A 16,423-nucleotide genomic window follows, 5' to 3' on the forward strand; every position below is an offset into this window, starting at 1 on the left:
TCGCTCTCCCCCTCCACTCTCGCTCCCCCTCCCCCCTCCACTCTCGCTCTCCCCCTCCACTCTCGCTCTCCCCTCCACTCTCGCTCTCCCCCTCCACTCTCGCTCTCCCCCTCCACTCTCGCTCTCCCCCTCCACTCTCTCTCTCCCCCTCCACTCTCTCTCTCCCCCTCCACTCTCTCTCTCCCCCTCCACTCTCTCTCTCCCCTCCCAGGAGACAGATCTGAAGAAGACGGTGGATGAGAGCGCCAGGATCCGCCGGGCCTACAGCCACTACTTTGACCTGACCATCGTTAACGACAACCTGGACAAGGCCTTTGAGCAGCTGCAGGCGGCCGTGGAGCAGCTGTGTTCTGAGCCCCAGTGGGTCCCTGTCAGCTGGGTGTACTGAGAGACACAGCCTGGTTAGGCTGCTCCCTACTGGGCTGGAGGACACGACGCCCACTGCTGGGCCCAGGAGCACATGGAGACTTGGAAGAGGTTGTCCCTAACCACCACGGTTGGGGTCAATTTTAATTCTGGAATTTGAGGAAGTAGATGAACTACAATTCCACATTTTTCCCATTGAGGAAAAGTGGAATGTCAGTGAACTTCCTAAATTGACTGAATTGAAATGGAATTGACCCCTACAGGGATGTGAGAGCTAAGGACCCATTGAGACTTATGTTTGTATGGGACTTTACCATGCAGCCCCAGTGGAGCCTAGCCTCACCCTGTCTAGCACCACTCCGCCTAGCCTCACCTAGCCTAGCCTCACCCTGTCTAGCACGACTCCGCCTAGCCTCACCCTGTCTAGCACGACTCCGCCTAGCCTCACCTAGCCTAGCCTCACCCTGTCTAGCACGACTCCGCCTAGCCTCACCTAGCCTAGCCTCACCCTGTCTAGCACGACTCCGCCTAGCCTCACCTAGCCTCACCTAGCCCCACCCTGTCTAGCACCACCCCACCTAGCCTCACCCTGTCTTGCACGACTCCGCCTAGCCCCACCCCGCCTAGCCTCACCTAGCCCCACCCTGCCTAGCCCCTCCAGGCTCAGTCTGCTCTGCACCACAGGCCCCATCTGCACACTATGCAACTCTCTGGATATGTCCAAAATAGCACCCTATTCCCTATGTAGTGCACTACTTCTGACCAGCACTACATAGGGAGTAGGGAGCCATTCGGAATAGAACCAATGTTCACAATACACAAGAATAACTTTATTTATTGAACATAGTTTTCTAACTTTAACTTGACTACCTTTCTGTTCATATGGATATGGAACGAGAAACAAAATCATGGATTTGAGGATATTTTAAAAATATTTAATGTTTTATTTTATCACTGTTGGTTGCTCACAACTACTACAATATTTCTCATAACGTTTAGAACAATAATACAAGTGTATTTATTCTGAAAGATGTGAAGAGGGCTTGCTTTGTGACGATACCTCAGTGTGTTAAAACTCTTTCTCAGTTTACATTGCATACAATACTTCATCTCCTGGCCTCGTGTCCCAAATGGCACCCTATTCCTTATATAGTGCACTACTTTCACCGGAGCCTTATCAGCCCTGGTCAAAAGTAGTGCACAACATAGAGAATAGGGTGCCATTTGGGACGCACAACCGGTCTCACATCACCTCTGAACCCTCCATGTAGAATAACAGCCATGTTCTCTCTTTAAGGCAGACTAAGGCCTGAGAGAGAGGTGGTAATATCACATCTGTGATATAAAGGTCTTTGTTGCTGTTTCATAATGTAGGCTAATTGTTACTCCGCTTTCTGTATTACCAGATTGTGAATGGTTTCATTAAAGGTCGACTCAGCGAGATGTCGTTGCACAAAGTTAACACATAGTGGATCCATTTCCTCCACAACTAGGGAGCGTTGAAGCGCGAGGTTCAACTACTCAAATCAAAATCAATTCAAATCACATTTTATTTGTAACATACACATGGTTAGCAGATGTTAGTGCGAGTGTAGCGAAATGCTTGTGCTTCTAGTTCCGACAATGCAGTAATAACCAACAAGTAATCTAGCTAACAATTCCAAAACTACTACCTTATAGACACAAGTGTAAGGGGATAAAGAATATGTACATAAAGATATATGAATGAGTGATGGTACAGAGCAGCATAGGCAAGATACAGTAGATGGTATCGAGTACAGTATATACATATGAGATGAGTATGTAAACAAAGTGGCATAGTTAAAGTGGCTAGTGTTACATGTATTACATAAGGATGCAGTCGATGATATAGAGTACAGTATATACGTATGCATATGAGATGAATAATGTAGGGTATGTAAACATTATTAGGTAGCATTGTTTAAAGTGGCTAGTGATATATTTTACATCATTTCCCATCAATTCCCATTATTAAAGTGGCTGGAGTTGAGTCAGTGTGTTGGCAGCAGCCACTCAGTGTTAGTGGTGGCTGTTTAACAGTCTGATGGCCTTGAGATAGAAGCTGTTTTTCAGTCTCTCGGTCCCAGCTTTGATGCACCTGTACTGACCTCTCCTTCTGGATGATAGCGGGGTGAACAGGCAGTGGCTCGGGTGGTTGCTGTCCTTGATGATCTTTATGGCCTTCCTGTGACATCGGGTGGTGTAGGTGTCCTGGAGGGCAGGTAGTTTGCCCCCGGTGATGCGTTGTGCAGACCTCACTACCCTCTGGAGAGCCTTACGGTTGTGGGCAGAGCAGTTGCCGTACCAGGCGGTGATACAGCCCGCCAAGATGCTCTCGATTGTGCATCTGTAGAAGTTTGTGAGTGCTTTTGGTGACAAGCCAAATTTCTTCAGCCTCCTGAGGTTGAAGAGGCGCTGCTGCGCCTTCTTCACGATGCTGTCTGTGTGGGTGGACAAATTCAGTTTGTCTGATGTGTACACCGAGGAACTTAAAACTTACTACCCTCCGCTGTTTTGGTCCTGTAGCTACCACGTTGTAGCAGCGTGAAGCACGAGGTTAAACTACTCTGCTGTTTTGGTCCTGTAGCTACCTCGTTGTAGCAGCGTGAAGCACGAGGTTAAACTACTCTGCTGTTTTGGTCCTGTAGCTACCACGTTGTAGCAGCGTGAAGCACGAGGTTAAACTACTCTGCTGTTTTGGTCCTGTAGCTACCACGTTGTAGCAGCGTGAAGCACGAGGTTAAACCACTCCGCTGTTTTGGTCCTGTAGCTACCACGTTGTAGCAGCGTGAAGCACGAGGTTAAACTACTCCGCTGTTTTGGTCCTGTAGCTACCACGTTGTAGCAGCGTGAAGCGCGGGGTTAAACTACTCCGCTGTTTTGGTCCTGTAGCTACCACGTTGTAGCAGCGTGAAGCACGGTGTTAAACTACTCCGCTGTTTTGGTCCTGTAGCTACCACGTTGTAGCAGCGTGAAGCGCGAGGTTAAACCACTCCGCTGTTTTGGTCCTGTAGCTACCACGTTGTAGCAGCGTGAAGCGCAGGGTTAAACTACTCCGCTGTTTTGGTCCTGTAGCTACCACGTTGTAGCAGCGTGAAGCGCGAGGTTAAACTACTCCGCTGTTTTGGTCCTGTAGCTACCACGTTGTAGCAGCGTGAAGCGCGAGGTTAAACTACTCCGCTGTTTTGGTCCTGTAGCTACCACGTTGTAGCAGCGTGAAGCGCGGGGTTAAACTACTCCGTTGTTTTGGTCCTGTAGCTACCACGTTGTAGCAGCGTGAAGCGCGAGGTTAAACTACTCCGCTGTTTTGGTCCTGTAGCTACCACGTTGTAGCAGCGTGAAGCGCGAGGTTAAACCACTCCGCTGTTTTGGTCCTGTAGCTACCACGTTGTAGCAGCGTGAAGCGCAGGGTTAAACTACTCCGCTGTTTTGGTCCTGTAGCTACCACGTTGTAGCAGCGTGAAGCACGAGGTTAAACTACTCTGCTATTTTGGTCCTGTAGCTACCACGTTGTAGCAGCGTGAAGCGAGGTTAAACTACTCCGCTGTTTTGGTCCTGTAGCTACCACGTTGTAGCAGCATGAAGCGCAGGGTTAAACTACTCCGCTGTTTTGGTCCTGTAGCTACCACGTTGTAGCAGCGTGAAGCGCGGGGTTAAACTACTCCGCTGTTTTGGTCCTGTAGCTACCACGTTGTATCAGCGTGAAGCACGAGGTTAAACTACTCCTCTGTTTTGGTCCTGTAGCTACCACGTTGTAGCAGCGTGAAGCGCGGGGTTAAACTACTCCGCTGTTTTGGTCCTGTAGCTACCACGTTGTAGCAGCGTGAAGCGCGAGGTTAAACTACTCCGCTGTTTTGGTCCTGTAGCTACCACGTTGTAGCAGCGTGAAGCGCGAGGTTAAACCACTCCGCTGTTTTGGTCCTGTAGCTACCACGTTGTAGCAGCGTGAAGCGCAGGGTTAAACTACTCCGCTGTTTTGGTCCTGTAGCTACCACGTTGTAGCAGCGTGAAGCGCGGGGTTAAACTACTCCGCTGTTTTGGTCCTGTAGCTACCACGTTGTAGCAGCGTGAAGCGCGAGGTTAAACTACTCCGCTGTTTTGGTCCTGTAGCTACCACGTTGTAGCAGCGTGAAGCGCAGGGTTAAACTACTCCGCTGTTTTGGTCCTGTAGCTACCACGTTGTAGCAGCGTGAAGCGCGAGGTTAAACTACTCCGCTGTTTTGGTCCTGTAGCTACCACGTTGTATCAGCGTGAAGCGCGAGGTTAAACTACTCCGCTGTTTTGGTCCTGTAGCTACCACGTTGTAGCAGCGTGAAGCGCGAGGTTAAACTACTCCGCTGTTTTGGTCCTGTAGCTACCACGTTGTAGCAGCGTGAAGCGCGAGGTTAAACTACTCCGCTGTTTTGGTCCTGTAGCTACCACGTTGTATCAGCGTGATGCGCACCCGTGCACATGCTTTGTGTGACTGTATCTCACTCATCTCTATATCTTCGTTGCAACGTCATCTCTAGGAGTCTACTTTTAATTCCATCGTATCGTCAGCGGACGGTCTCCCAGTTGGGTCAGTACTCTGTCAGTACATGTCTGTATGGTGCTGTGTTTTATGTTGGAATAATGCTTCCAGGAGACTGGACCTTGACAGCGTACTGCATCTGAGAACCCTCCCTTTGTGATATTACTGAAACTTAACCAACTGCCATATCTACTTAAAAGTTATATATTTTACAATTTCAACAGAGCAGAACATTGTATTTTCAGATGTGTCAAATAAATTAACTTTTTTTTATTTTTACGACTTGTACTTATCTCAGGTCATATTTATCATATTCAGAGTGTGTAAAAAAAATGTGACTTAATTTATTTCACAGAAGGGTACATTTGTTTATTTAAACAAATCATATTTCAAAGATATATATATATATTAGTCAATAGAAACACCCATTTGGCTTAGTTCATTAAATGTCGGTAGTTACAGTGCCTTCAGGAAGCATTCACAACCCTCAACTTTTCACACATTTTGTTGTTACAGCATGAATTTTTTAAATGTACATTTAGATTTTATCACTGGCCAGCACATACCACCCCATGTCAAAGTGGAATTGTTTATTTTCACAAATTAACTAGAGTCAATAAGAATTCAACCCCTTTATGGCAAGCCTACCAAGACAGTGTCCAAGTTACAATTTGAACTTAAATCTATGGCAATACCTGAAAACGGTGGTCTAGAAATGATTAACAACCAATTTGACAGAGCTTGAAGAAAATATTGTGCAGATGTTGCACTATCCAGGTGTGGAAAGTGCTTAAGACTTACCCAGAAACACTCACACCTGTAATCACTGTCAAAGGTGCTTCTACAAAATAGTGACTTGGGTGTGAAAACTCATGTAAATTATATTTCATTTAAGTAAATTTGAAAACATGTTTTCACTTTTATTATGGGGCATTTGTGTCTAGATGGGTGAGGGGGAAACAGATCTATATAATCCAGGCTATAACAAAACATGTAGAATAAGTCCATGGGTATAAATACTTTCTGAAGACACTATAACAAACATATAAAACAACATGTAAAGTTTTGGTCCCAGGTTTCATGAGCTGAAATAAAAGATCCCAGAAATGTTCCATGTGCACAAAACGTTTCTCAAATGATGTGCACATTAGTTAACATCCCTGTCAGTGAGCATTTCTCCTTTTGCCAATTTAATCCATCCATCTGACAGGAGTGGCATATCAAGAAGCTCATTAAACAGCATGATCACTACACAGGTGCACCTTGTGTTTGAGGGAGAGTGCAGTTGGCATGCTGACTGCAGGAATGTCTGCCAGAGCTTTCAATGTTTTTTTCTACCATAAGCTGCTTTCATTTTAGAGAATTTGTCAGTACGTTGAACCGGCCTCATAACCGCGGCCCACGTGTAACCACACCGTCCCAGGACCTCCACATCCGGCTTCTTCACCTGCGGGATCGTCTGAGACCAGCCAACCGAACGAACAGCTGATGAAACTGTGGGTTTGCACAACTGAATCATTTCTGCACAAACTGTCAGAAACCGTCTCGTGGAAGCTCATCTGCCTGCTCGTCCTCCTAAGTCAACCTCATTGCAGTTTGGTGTCGTGACTGACTTTAGTGGGCAAATGCTCACCTTCTATGGCCACTGACACACTGGAGAAGTGTGCTCTTCAGGATGAATCCCGTTTCAACTGTACCGGGCAGATGGCGTGTGTGGCGTCGTGTGGGCGAGCGGTTTGCTGATGTCAACGTTGTGAACAGAGTGCCCCATGGTAGCGGTGGGGTTATGGTATGGGCAGGCATATGATACGGACAACTAACAATTGCATTTTATCGATGGCAATTTGAATGCACAGAGATACAGTGACGAGATCCTGAGTCCCATTGTTGTGCCATTCATCTGCCGCAATCACCTCGTTTCAGCATGTCCCAAGGATCTGTACACAATTCCTAGAAGCTGAAAATGTCCCAGTTCTTCCATGGCCTGCATACTCAGACATGTCACCCATTGAGCATGTTTGGAATGCTCTGTATCGACGTGTAGGAAGGTGTGTTCCAGTTCCCGCCAATATCCAGGAACGTCACACAGCTATTGAAGAGAAGTGGGACAATATTCCACAGGCTGTAATCAACAGCCTGATCAACTCTATTTTTAGAAGGTATCTGTGACCAACAGATGCATATCTGTATTCCCAGTCGTGAAATCTATAGATTAGGTCCTAATGAATTTATTTCAATTGAACGATTTCCTTTTATGAATTAACTTGGTAAAATCTTTGACATTATTGTTTATATTTTAGTTCAGTGTAGCTTTGCTGGAGGCCATTTTCCCTGAAAAGCATAATTGATGTTTGGTCCATACAGTACCATGTTACTAGACCCCCTGCTTTCCTCAAACTATTCTCTACTTTTCTAAAGCCAGTAGAGTCGACCAACTGTCCAATCATTGCCATTTTTACATTTAAATGTACTGTAGGTCATTTAGCAAACACTTATCTAGAGTGACCTGAATATATTGTGTGGTAAACACCAGTAACACAGAAAGGAAAATCCTACCACTGCTGCTCAGGCTCCCAGGTGATTTATAACGTTGTGACCCTGGGAACAGCGTTTTCCAGGAGTTTTCCCTACAACTCCAGGACCTGCGGAAAGCACCAGGATGTCCGTATGTTCTCCAGCTGTTGTAGATGGAGAAACATCAGTATAATAATAATGGTGTAAAGTTTAATTAAATGACTGTCCTTGTAACTTGCCACGCAGGAGAAAAGGTCCATGAAAGAAGGTAAACAAAGAACGGTGGACTAAAGCTCTATTCAGTCTACATTACTGAAGAGTTACAGATTGCACAGTAGAATTGAAGGAAATTTTCCCGATTTTAAGCCAACATTTAGCGCTTACCATGAATGCATTCTCTGCTAAAGCAGGAACATTGCCTTTAAATTTAAATCACGCTGGAATGCTGAACTTTTGCGATGCGGATTGAATAGATCCCTTGACACGCTCCCAATTCTAAGCAGTAGTTTTAGGCCAGGATTCGTTATCATAGAGCAGTGCATTACACGTGACTTTTAAAGGTAATTTACACTTGATGCACCTTTTGCCGTGAATGGTAATGTCCACAAACAAAAATGCCTTTAAAAGGATCATGGTCAGCTGTCCAGTGCACTACTCTAGAACACACTGGATTGAATACCGGCTTTTATAACACTCAACAGTGTCGTCTTAATACTGAATGTCTTAATACTGATCCTGTAGGGTCTTAATACTGATCCTGTAGAGTCTTAATACTGATCCTGTAGGGTCTTAATACTGATCCTGTAGGGTCTTAATACTGATCCTGTAGGGTCTTAATACTGATCCTGTAGGGTCTTAATACTGATCCTGTAGGGTCTTAATACTGATCCCAGGGTCTTAATACTGATCCTGTAGGGTCTTAATACTGATCCTGTAGGGTCTTAATACTGATCCTGTAGAGTCTTAATACTGATCCTGTAGAGTCTTAATACTGATCCTGTAGAGTCTTAATACTGATCCTGTAGAGTCTTAATACTGATCCTGTAGGGTGTCGTCTTAATACTGATCCTGTAGAGTGTTAATACTGATCCTGTAGAGGTCTTAATACTGATCCTGTTGGGTCTTAATACTGATCCTGTAGGGTCTTAATACTGATCCTGTAGAGTCTTTACTGATCCTGTAGGGTGTTAATACTGATCCTGTAGGGTGTTAATACTGATCCTGTTGGGTCTTAATACTGATCCTGTTGGGTCTTAATACTGATAGAGTCTTAATACTGATCCTGTAGAGTCTTAATACTGATCCTGTAGAGTCTTAATACTGATCCTGTAGGGTCTTAATACTGATCTTAGGGTCTTAATACTGATCCTGTAGGGTCTTAATACTGATCCTGTAGAGTCTTAATACTGATCCTGTAGGGTCTTAATACTGATCCTGTAGGGTCTTAATACTGATCCTGTAGGGTCTTAATACTGATCCTGTAGGGTCTTAATACTGATCCTGTAGGGTCTTAATACTGATCCTGTAGGGTCTTAATACTGATCCTGTAGGGTCTTAATACTGATCCTGTAGGGTCTTAATACTGATCCTGTAGGGTCTTAATACTGATCCTGTAGGGTCTTAATACTGATCCTGTAGAGGATCCTGTAGAGTCTTAATACTGATCCTGTAGAGTCTTAATTGATAGGGTGTCGTCTTAATACTGATCCTGTAGAGTGTCGTCGTAATACTGATCCTGTAGAGTGTCGTCTTAATACTGATCCTGTTGGGTCTTAATACTGATCCTGTTGGGTCTTAATACTGATCCTGTAGAGTCTTAATACTGATCCTGTAGGGTGTTAATACTGATCCTGTAGGGTGTTAATACTGATCCTGTTGGGTCTTAATACTGATCCTAGAGTCTTAATACTGAGTAGAGTCTTAATACTGATCCTGTAGAGTCTTAATACTGATCCTGTAGGGTCTTAATACTGATCCTGTAGGGTCTTAATACTGATCCTGTAGAGTCTTAATACTGATCCTGTAGGGTCTTAATACTGATCCTGTAGAGTCTTAATACTGATCCTGTAGGGTCTTAATACTGATCCTGTAGAGTCTTAATACTGATCCCTGATCCTGTAGGGTCTTAATACTGATCCTGTAGGGTGATCCTGTAGAGTCTTAATACTGATCCTGTAGAGTCTTAATACTGATCCTGTAGAGTCTTAATACTGATCCTGTAGAGTCTTAATACTGATCCTGTAGTGGTCTTAATACTGATCCTGTAGAGTGTCCGTAATACTGATCCTGTAGAGTGTCGTCTTAATACTGATCCTGTTGGGTCTTAATACTGATCCTGTCTTAATACTGATCCTGTAGAGGTCTGTAGGGTGTTAATACTGATTAATACTGATCCTGTTGGGTCTTAAACTGATCCTGTTGGGTCTTAATACTGATCCTGTAGAGTCTTAATACTGATCCTGTAGAGTCTTAATACTGATCCTGTAGAGTCTTAATACTGATCCTGTAGGGTCTTAATACTGATCCTGTAGGGTCTTAATACTGATCCTGTAGGGTCTTAATACTGATCCTGTAGAGTCTTAATACTGATCCTGTAGAGTCTTAATACTGATCCTGTAGGGTCTTAATACTGTCCTTAGTCTTAATACTGATCCTGTAGGGTCTTAATACTGATCCTGTAGAGTCTTAATACTGATCCTGTAGAGTCTTAATACTGATCCTGTAGAGTCTTAATACTGATCCTGTAGGGTGTTAATACTGATCCTGTAGGGTCTTAATACTGATCCTGTAGGGTCTTAATACTGATCCTGTAGGGTCTTAATACTGATCCTGTAGAGTCTTAATACTGATCCTGTAGGGTCTTAATACTGATCCTGTTGGGTGTCGTCTTAATACTGATCCTGTGATCCTGTAGGGTCTTAATACTGATCCTGTAGTCTTAATACTGATCCTGTAGGGTGTCGTCTTAATACTGATCCTGTAGGGTCTTAATACTGATCCTGTAGGGTCGTCTTAATACTGATCCTGTAGGGTCTTAATACTGATCCTGTAGGGTCTTAATACTGATCCTGTAGAGTCTTAATACCGATCCTGTAGAGTCTTAATACCGATCCTGTAGAGTCTTAATACCGATCCTGTAGGGTCTTAATACCGATCCTGTAGGGTCTTAATACCGATCCTGTAGGGTCTTAATACCGATCCTGTAGGGTCTTAATACCGATCCTGTAGAGTCTTAATACCGATCCTGTAGAGTCTTAATACCGATCCTGTAGAGTCTTAATACCGATCCTGTAGAGTCTTAATACCGATCCTGTAGGGTCTTAATACCGATCCTGTAGGGTCTTAATACCGATCCTGTAGGGTCTTAATACCGATCCTGTAGGGTCTTAATACCGATCCTGTAGGGTCTTAATACCGATCCTGTAGGGTCTTAATACCGATCCTGTAGGGTCTTAATACCGATCCTGTAGGGTCTTAATACTGATCCTGTAAGGTTATAGTCTTAATAGTGATCCTGTAAGGTTATATCACTCCTATTGGCCATGACAACGTCATCCGGTAATAGTGCCTTCAGAAAGACTTCACGTTGTTACAACCTGATTACATTGAGATTTTGTGTCACTGATCTACATACTGTACCCCATAATGTCACAGTGGAATTGTTTACAAAGGAATTAAAAATGGAAAACTGGTTACGGTAAGCCTAAATAAGTTCATGAGTAAAATCACAAGTTGCATGGACTGTGTGTGCAATAATAGTGTTTAATATGATTTTTGAATAACGACCCCACACACAGTTAACTGTAAGGTCCCTCAGTCGAGCAGTGAATTTCAAGCACAGGTTTACCAATGGTTCACAAAGAAGGGCACCTATTGGTAGATGGGTTAAAAAAAAGAAGCAGACATTGAATATACCTTTGAGCATTGTGAAGTTATGAATTACACTTTGGATGGTGTATCAATACACCCAGTCACTACAAAGATACAGGCGCCCTTCCTAACTCAGTTGCCGGAGAGGAAGGAAACCGCTCCTCCCTCTCTCACTCAGTCTCTCCTTAAACTAAAGAGGCCAGGCCTTTCACAGTGATACTCATGACTAGAGGAAGGTATCCAGGCTGGTCCTTCATCTCTGTCCTCAGTGTGTCCTCTCTCTTCAGTGTAACTTCAGAGTGACCAAAGAGACTCTCTGTCCTCTGATACACGTCCTCCTCAGTCAGAACAGCCAGACCTGCATCTCTCAGAGAGAGGGTCTCCCCACTCCCTGCTGCCACATGCTGCACCTGGAGGACAAGCAGCACAGGAATATGATCAGATACTGCAATGTCATGTCTGTAAGATGCAATGACAATTTCAAAATGGAGAATGAAGTATTGTAATAACGGGGGGGGTGTTTATATTTGTCCTGTTACACACGTGTTGGTAATGGAAAGGTGTTTGTTGCATATCCCAACTCCCCCTGGGACACCCACAGGGAGTGAGGTCACGGCCAGGGTCACCATATCCCAACTCCCCCTGGGACACCCACAGGGAGTGAGGTCACAGCCAGGGTTACTGGCCCAACGCTCTAACTGCAAGGCTACCTGCCACCCTTAATCTATTCCAAACAACTATTGAATTAATTGAACCTTTACTTAGCTTACCCAAGTGGTGAACAGGTCACACAGTACTATATTTTTGAAGAAGTATACAGACTTGTTTACCAGACAGTGTAGTATTTATTTTTTACCCCCTTTTTCTCCCCAATTTTGTGGTATCCAATTGTTAGTAGTTACTGTCTTGTCTCATCCCGTACGGGCTCGGGAGAGACGAAGGTCGAGTCATGCATCCTCTGAAACACAACCCAACCAAGTGCGCATCCAACCCGGAAGCCAGCTGCACCAATATGTCGGAGGAAACACCGTACACCTGCACTGCGCCCGGCCTGCCACAGGAGTCGCTAGTGAAACAAGGATAACCCTACCGGCCAAACCCTCCCTAACCCGGACGACGCTAGGCCAATTGTGCATCGCCCCATGGACCTCCCAGTTGAGGCGGGTGGCACAGCTAGCGCTGCGATGCAGTGCCTTTGACGACTGCGCCACCCGGGAGGCCCATAGATTGTTTGTAAGTGTACAGTATTTTTGAAGAAGTATACAGACTTGTTTTTACCAGGCTAAGTGTAACAAAAGGGGAAGTGTGAACTCACCAGGATCTGCAGGGCCTGTAAGACTGGAGGACTGCAACAGGATCCCAACACAGAGAGACCTTCATCTGTCATTCCTGAGAAATAAAGATTCACAGATGGTGTGAAACAGGAAGTGGTTTTCAGGGCATTGTGGGTTCTGAGAAAATAAAATGTTCATGAAGTGAGATGCCAGTTTTCCTGATAAATGCAGTGGCTGGAGACAATGAATTGAACTGGCACTTAATATTCAACTAATATTCACTGCTCAGTGTCTCACCATCCATGGCACTGACAATGAGATGAGTGGCATTGAGGAGGGAGGGTGTCTGGCTGGAATCACTGAGGGATGGTGTCTGGCTGGAATCACTGAGGGATGGTGTCTGGCTGGAATCACTGAGGGATGGTGTCTGGCTGGAATCACTGAGGGATGGTGTCTGGCTGGAATCACTGAGGGATGGTGTCTGGCTGGAATCACTGAGGGATGGTGTCTGGCTGGAATCACTGAGGGAGGGTTTCTGGCTGGAATCACTGAGGACAGAGTGTGTTGGGCTGGAGTCCGAATGCTCTAGAAGGTTCAGTATGGCCTGGACTGTCTGCATCTGAGACACTTCCTTAACCTCCCCCAGGTCAGCTGTCTTCCCTGTGCACATCTGGTCCAGCTGTGAGAAGAGACATTATTAGAAAGAATAGGTGAGATGCGTGGTTTGTTTTTTCCTGCTAAACTTAGTTGAATGTACTTGACTGTAAGTCTCTCTGGATAAGAGTGTCTGGTAAATGACTCATATGTGAAGGTTTGAGACAGAAGATATTTAGGATACTATGGTAGATTATAATGATGACAGACCGAACGTAATGAGAAGTTAGTATGTTCAGCATTTTCAGAAAGCTGCTGATTCTTGCCAGTAATCCGCTCATAGACAATAACTGTAGGACTGTGTGTGTGTGTGTGTGTGTGTGTGTGTGTGTGTGTGTGTGTGTGTGTGTGTGCTTGTGCCCTGTTTCTGTACGCCTCAACTCACCACACTCTCCAGCACACTGACTGTCTCTCTGTCCTCCATGGTTGTCTTGAGGAGCTGGAGCAGAGAGGAGCGTTTGGCTGCTGGCAGGACTGACAGCAGCTGGAAATGACCCCTCAGTTTGTCCAGTTCTGTCAACACACAAACATCTTGCATCTAGCGGAAGTTTGACTCCACTGCCACCGTATCACAGAGATTTCACCAGGAAACTATCATATGTACCATTTATTCTGCAACCACAATGGGACAAATGTATGAATTAATATATTTAAATGAATTGTTAGAGGAAACCGTGATCTCTCCAAGGCAGTGCTATAACCTTTTACATGATCCTCCTGATCAGCTCTTCTGTTGATATTACTGATGTATTTATTTATCTAGGCAAGAAGGTGAAGAACAAATCCTTATTTACAACAGGATACGCTAGACATTGGCCCTGTACACACATGTTGTATGTACAACGCATTTGGCACAACAAGGTTTTCTGGACCAAAATAATTAAACAAGCGTTGTGGACTGTGGAGCCACGGCACAATGATTGAGTAAACATTTATGTGCAGACAATTTATCACCAAAATAAGTTGTATCACAACAACCATTGTGTTAAATGTGTTGTAAATCAGTTCTACAACCTGAATGTGACGGGATCATTAAGAGTTTTACATAAAGAACAACATGTAACATTCCATTCAGTATAATGGACCAGGAACGTCTTCTACCACTGGACCAGGGACGTCTTCTACCACTGGACCAGGGACGTCTTCCACCACTGGACCAGGAACGTCTTCCACCACTGGACCAGGAACGTCTTCCACCACTGGACCAGGAACGTCTTCCACCACTGGACCAGGGACGTCTTCTACCACCACTAGACCAGGGACGTCTTCTACCACTTCCACCACTAGACCAGGGACGCCTTCCACCACAGACCAGGGACGTCTTCTACCACTAGACCAGGGACGTCTTCTACCACTAGACCAGGGACGCCTTCTACCACTAGACCAGGGACGTCTTCTACCACTGGACCAGGAACGCCTTCCACCACTGGACCAGGGACGTCGTCTTCCACCACTGGACCAGGAACGTCTTCCACCACTGGACCAGGGACGTCTTCTACCACTAACGTCTTCTACCACTAGACCAGGGACGTCTTCCACCACTAGACCAGGGACGCCTTCTACCACTAGACCAGGGACGCCTTCTACCACTAGACCAGGGACGCCTTCTACCACTAGACCAGGGACGCCTTTCTAGACCAGGGACGCTTCTACCACTAGACCCACCACTAGACCAGGGACGCCTTCCACCACTAGACCAGGGACGCCTTCCACCACTAGACCAGGGACGCCTTCCACCACTAGACCAGGGACGCCTTCCACCACTAGACCAGGGACGCCTTCCACCACTAGACCAGGGACGCCTTCCACCACTAGACCAGGGACGCCTTCCACCACTAGACCAGGGACGCCTTCCACCACTAGACCAGGGACGCCTTCCACCACTAGACCAGGGACGCCTTCCACCACTAGACCACTAGACCAGGGACGCCTTCCACCACTAGACCAGGGACGCCTTAGACCACCACTAGACCAGGGACGCCTTCCACCACTAGACCAGGGACAGGGGCCTTCCACCACTAGACCAGGGACGCCTTCTACCACTAGACCAGGGACGTCTTCTACCACTAGACCAGGGACGCCTTCTACCACTAGACCAGGGACGCCTTCTACCACTAGACCAGGGACGTCTTCCACCACTAGACCAGGGTCTTCTACCACTAGACCAGGACCAGGGACGTCTTCTACCACTAGACCACGTCTTCTACCACTAGACCAGGGACGTCTTCTACCACTAGACCAGGGACGTCTTCTACCACCACCTAGTCTTCTACCACTAGACCAGGGACGCCTTCTACCACTAGACCAGGGACGTCCTACCACTCTTACCACTAGACCAGGGACGTCTTCCACCACTAGACCAGGGACGCCTTCTACCACTAGACCAGGGACGTCTTCCACCACTAGACCAGGGACGCCTTCCACCACTAGACCAGGGACGCCTTCCACCACTAGACCAGGGACGCCTTCCACCACTAGACCAGGGGCCTTCTACCACTAACGTCTTCCACCACTAGACCAGGGACGCCTTCACCACTAGACCAGGGACGCCTTCTACCACTAGACCAGGGACGCCTTCCACCACTAGACCAGGGCCTTCACCACTAGACCAGGGACGTCTTCCACCACTAGACCAGGGACGCTTCTACCACTAGACCCTACCACTAGACCCAGGGACGTCTTCTACCACTCTTCCACCACTAGACCAGGGACGCCTACCACTAGACCAGGGACGTCTTCTACCACTAGACCAGGGACGCCTTGCACCACTCTCCACCACTAGACCAGGGACGCCTTCCACCACGTCTTCTAGACCACTCCACCACTAGACCAGGGACGTCTTCCACCACTAGACCAGGGACGCCTTCTACCACTCTTCTACCACTAGACCAGGGGACGCGTCTTCTACCACTAGACCAGGGACGCTTCTTCCACCACTAGACCAGGGACGCCTTCTACCACTAGAACGTCTTCTACCACTAGACCAGGGACGTCTTCTACCACTAGACCAGGGACGTCTTTCTACCACTAGACCAGGGACGTCTTCCACCACTAGACCAGGGACGCCTTCTTCCACCACTAGACCAGGGACGCCTTCTACCACTTCCACCACTAGACCAGGGCGCCTTCCACCACTAGACCCACCACTAGACCAGGGACGCCTTCCACCACTAGACCAGGGACGCCTTCCACCACTAGACCAGGGACGCCT

At 46.5% G+C, this 16,423-nt stretch overlaps 1 protein-coding gene and 1 pseudogene across 1 annotated transcript; one reads left to right on the forward strand and one right to left on the reverse strand.

Annotated features, from left to right (window-relative positions):
- LOC124026765 overlaps positions 1-1,828 on the forward strand; it is a 46,351-nt pseudogene extending 44,523 nt beyond the window's left edge.
- Positions 1,829-11,341: 9,513 nt separating this feature from the next.
- LOC124026764 (serine-rich adhesin for platelets-like) lies at positions 11,342-14,449 on the reverse strand. The gene is made up of 4 exons (XM_046339506.1): positions 13,598-14,449; positions 12,856-13,237; positions 12,600-12,673; positions 11,342-11,694 (listed from the first exon to the last, which is right to left on the reverse strand). Exons 1-4 carry the CDS (start codon positions 13,748-13,750, stop codon positions 11,470-11,472), a joined length of 834 nt encoding a protein of 277 aa, XP_046195462.1. The 5' UTR covers positions 13,751-14,449; the 3' UTR covers positions 11,342-11,469.
- Between the last annotated feature and the right edge of the window lie 1,974 nt (positions 14,450-16,423).

The sequence above is a fragment of the Oncorhynchus gorbuscha genome, unplaced genomic scaffold, assembly GCF_021184085.1.
Source record: "Oncorhynchus gorbuscha isolate QuinsamMale2020 ecotype Even-year unplaced genomic scaffold, OgorEven_v1.0 Un_scaffold_2806, whole genome shotgun sequence".
Lineage (NCBI taxonomy): Eukaryota > Metazoa > Chordata > Actinopteri > Salmoniformes > Salmonidae > Oncorhynchus > Oncorhynchus gorbuscha.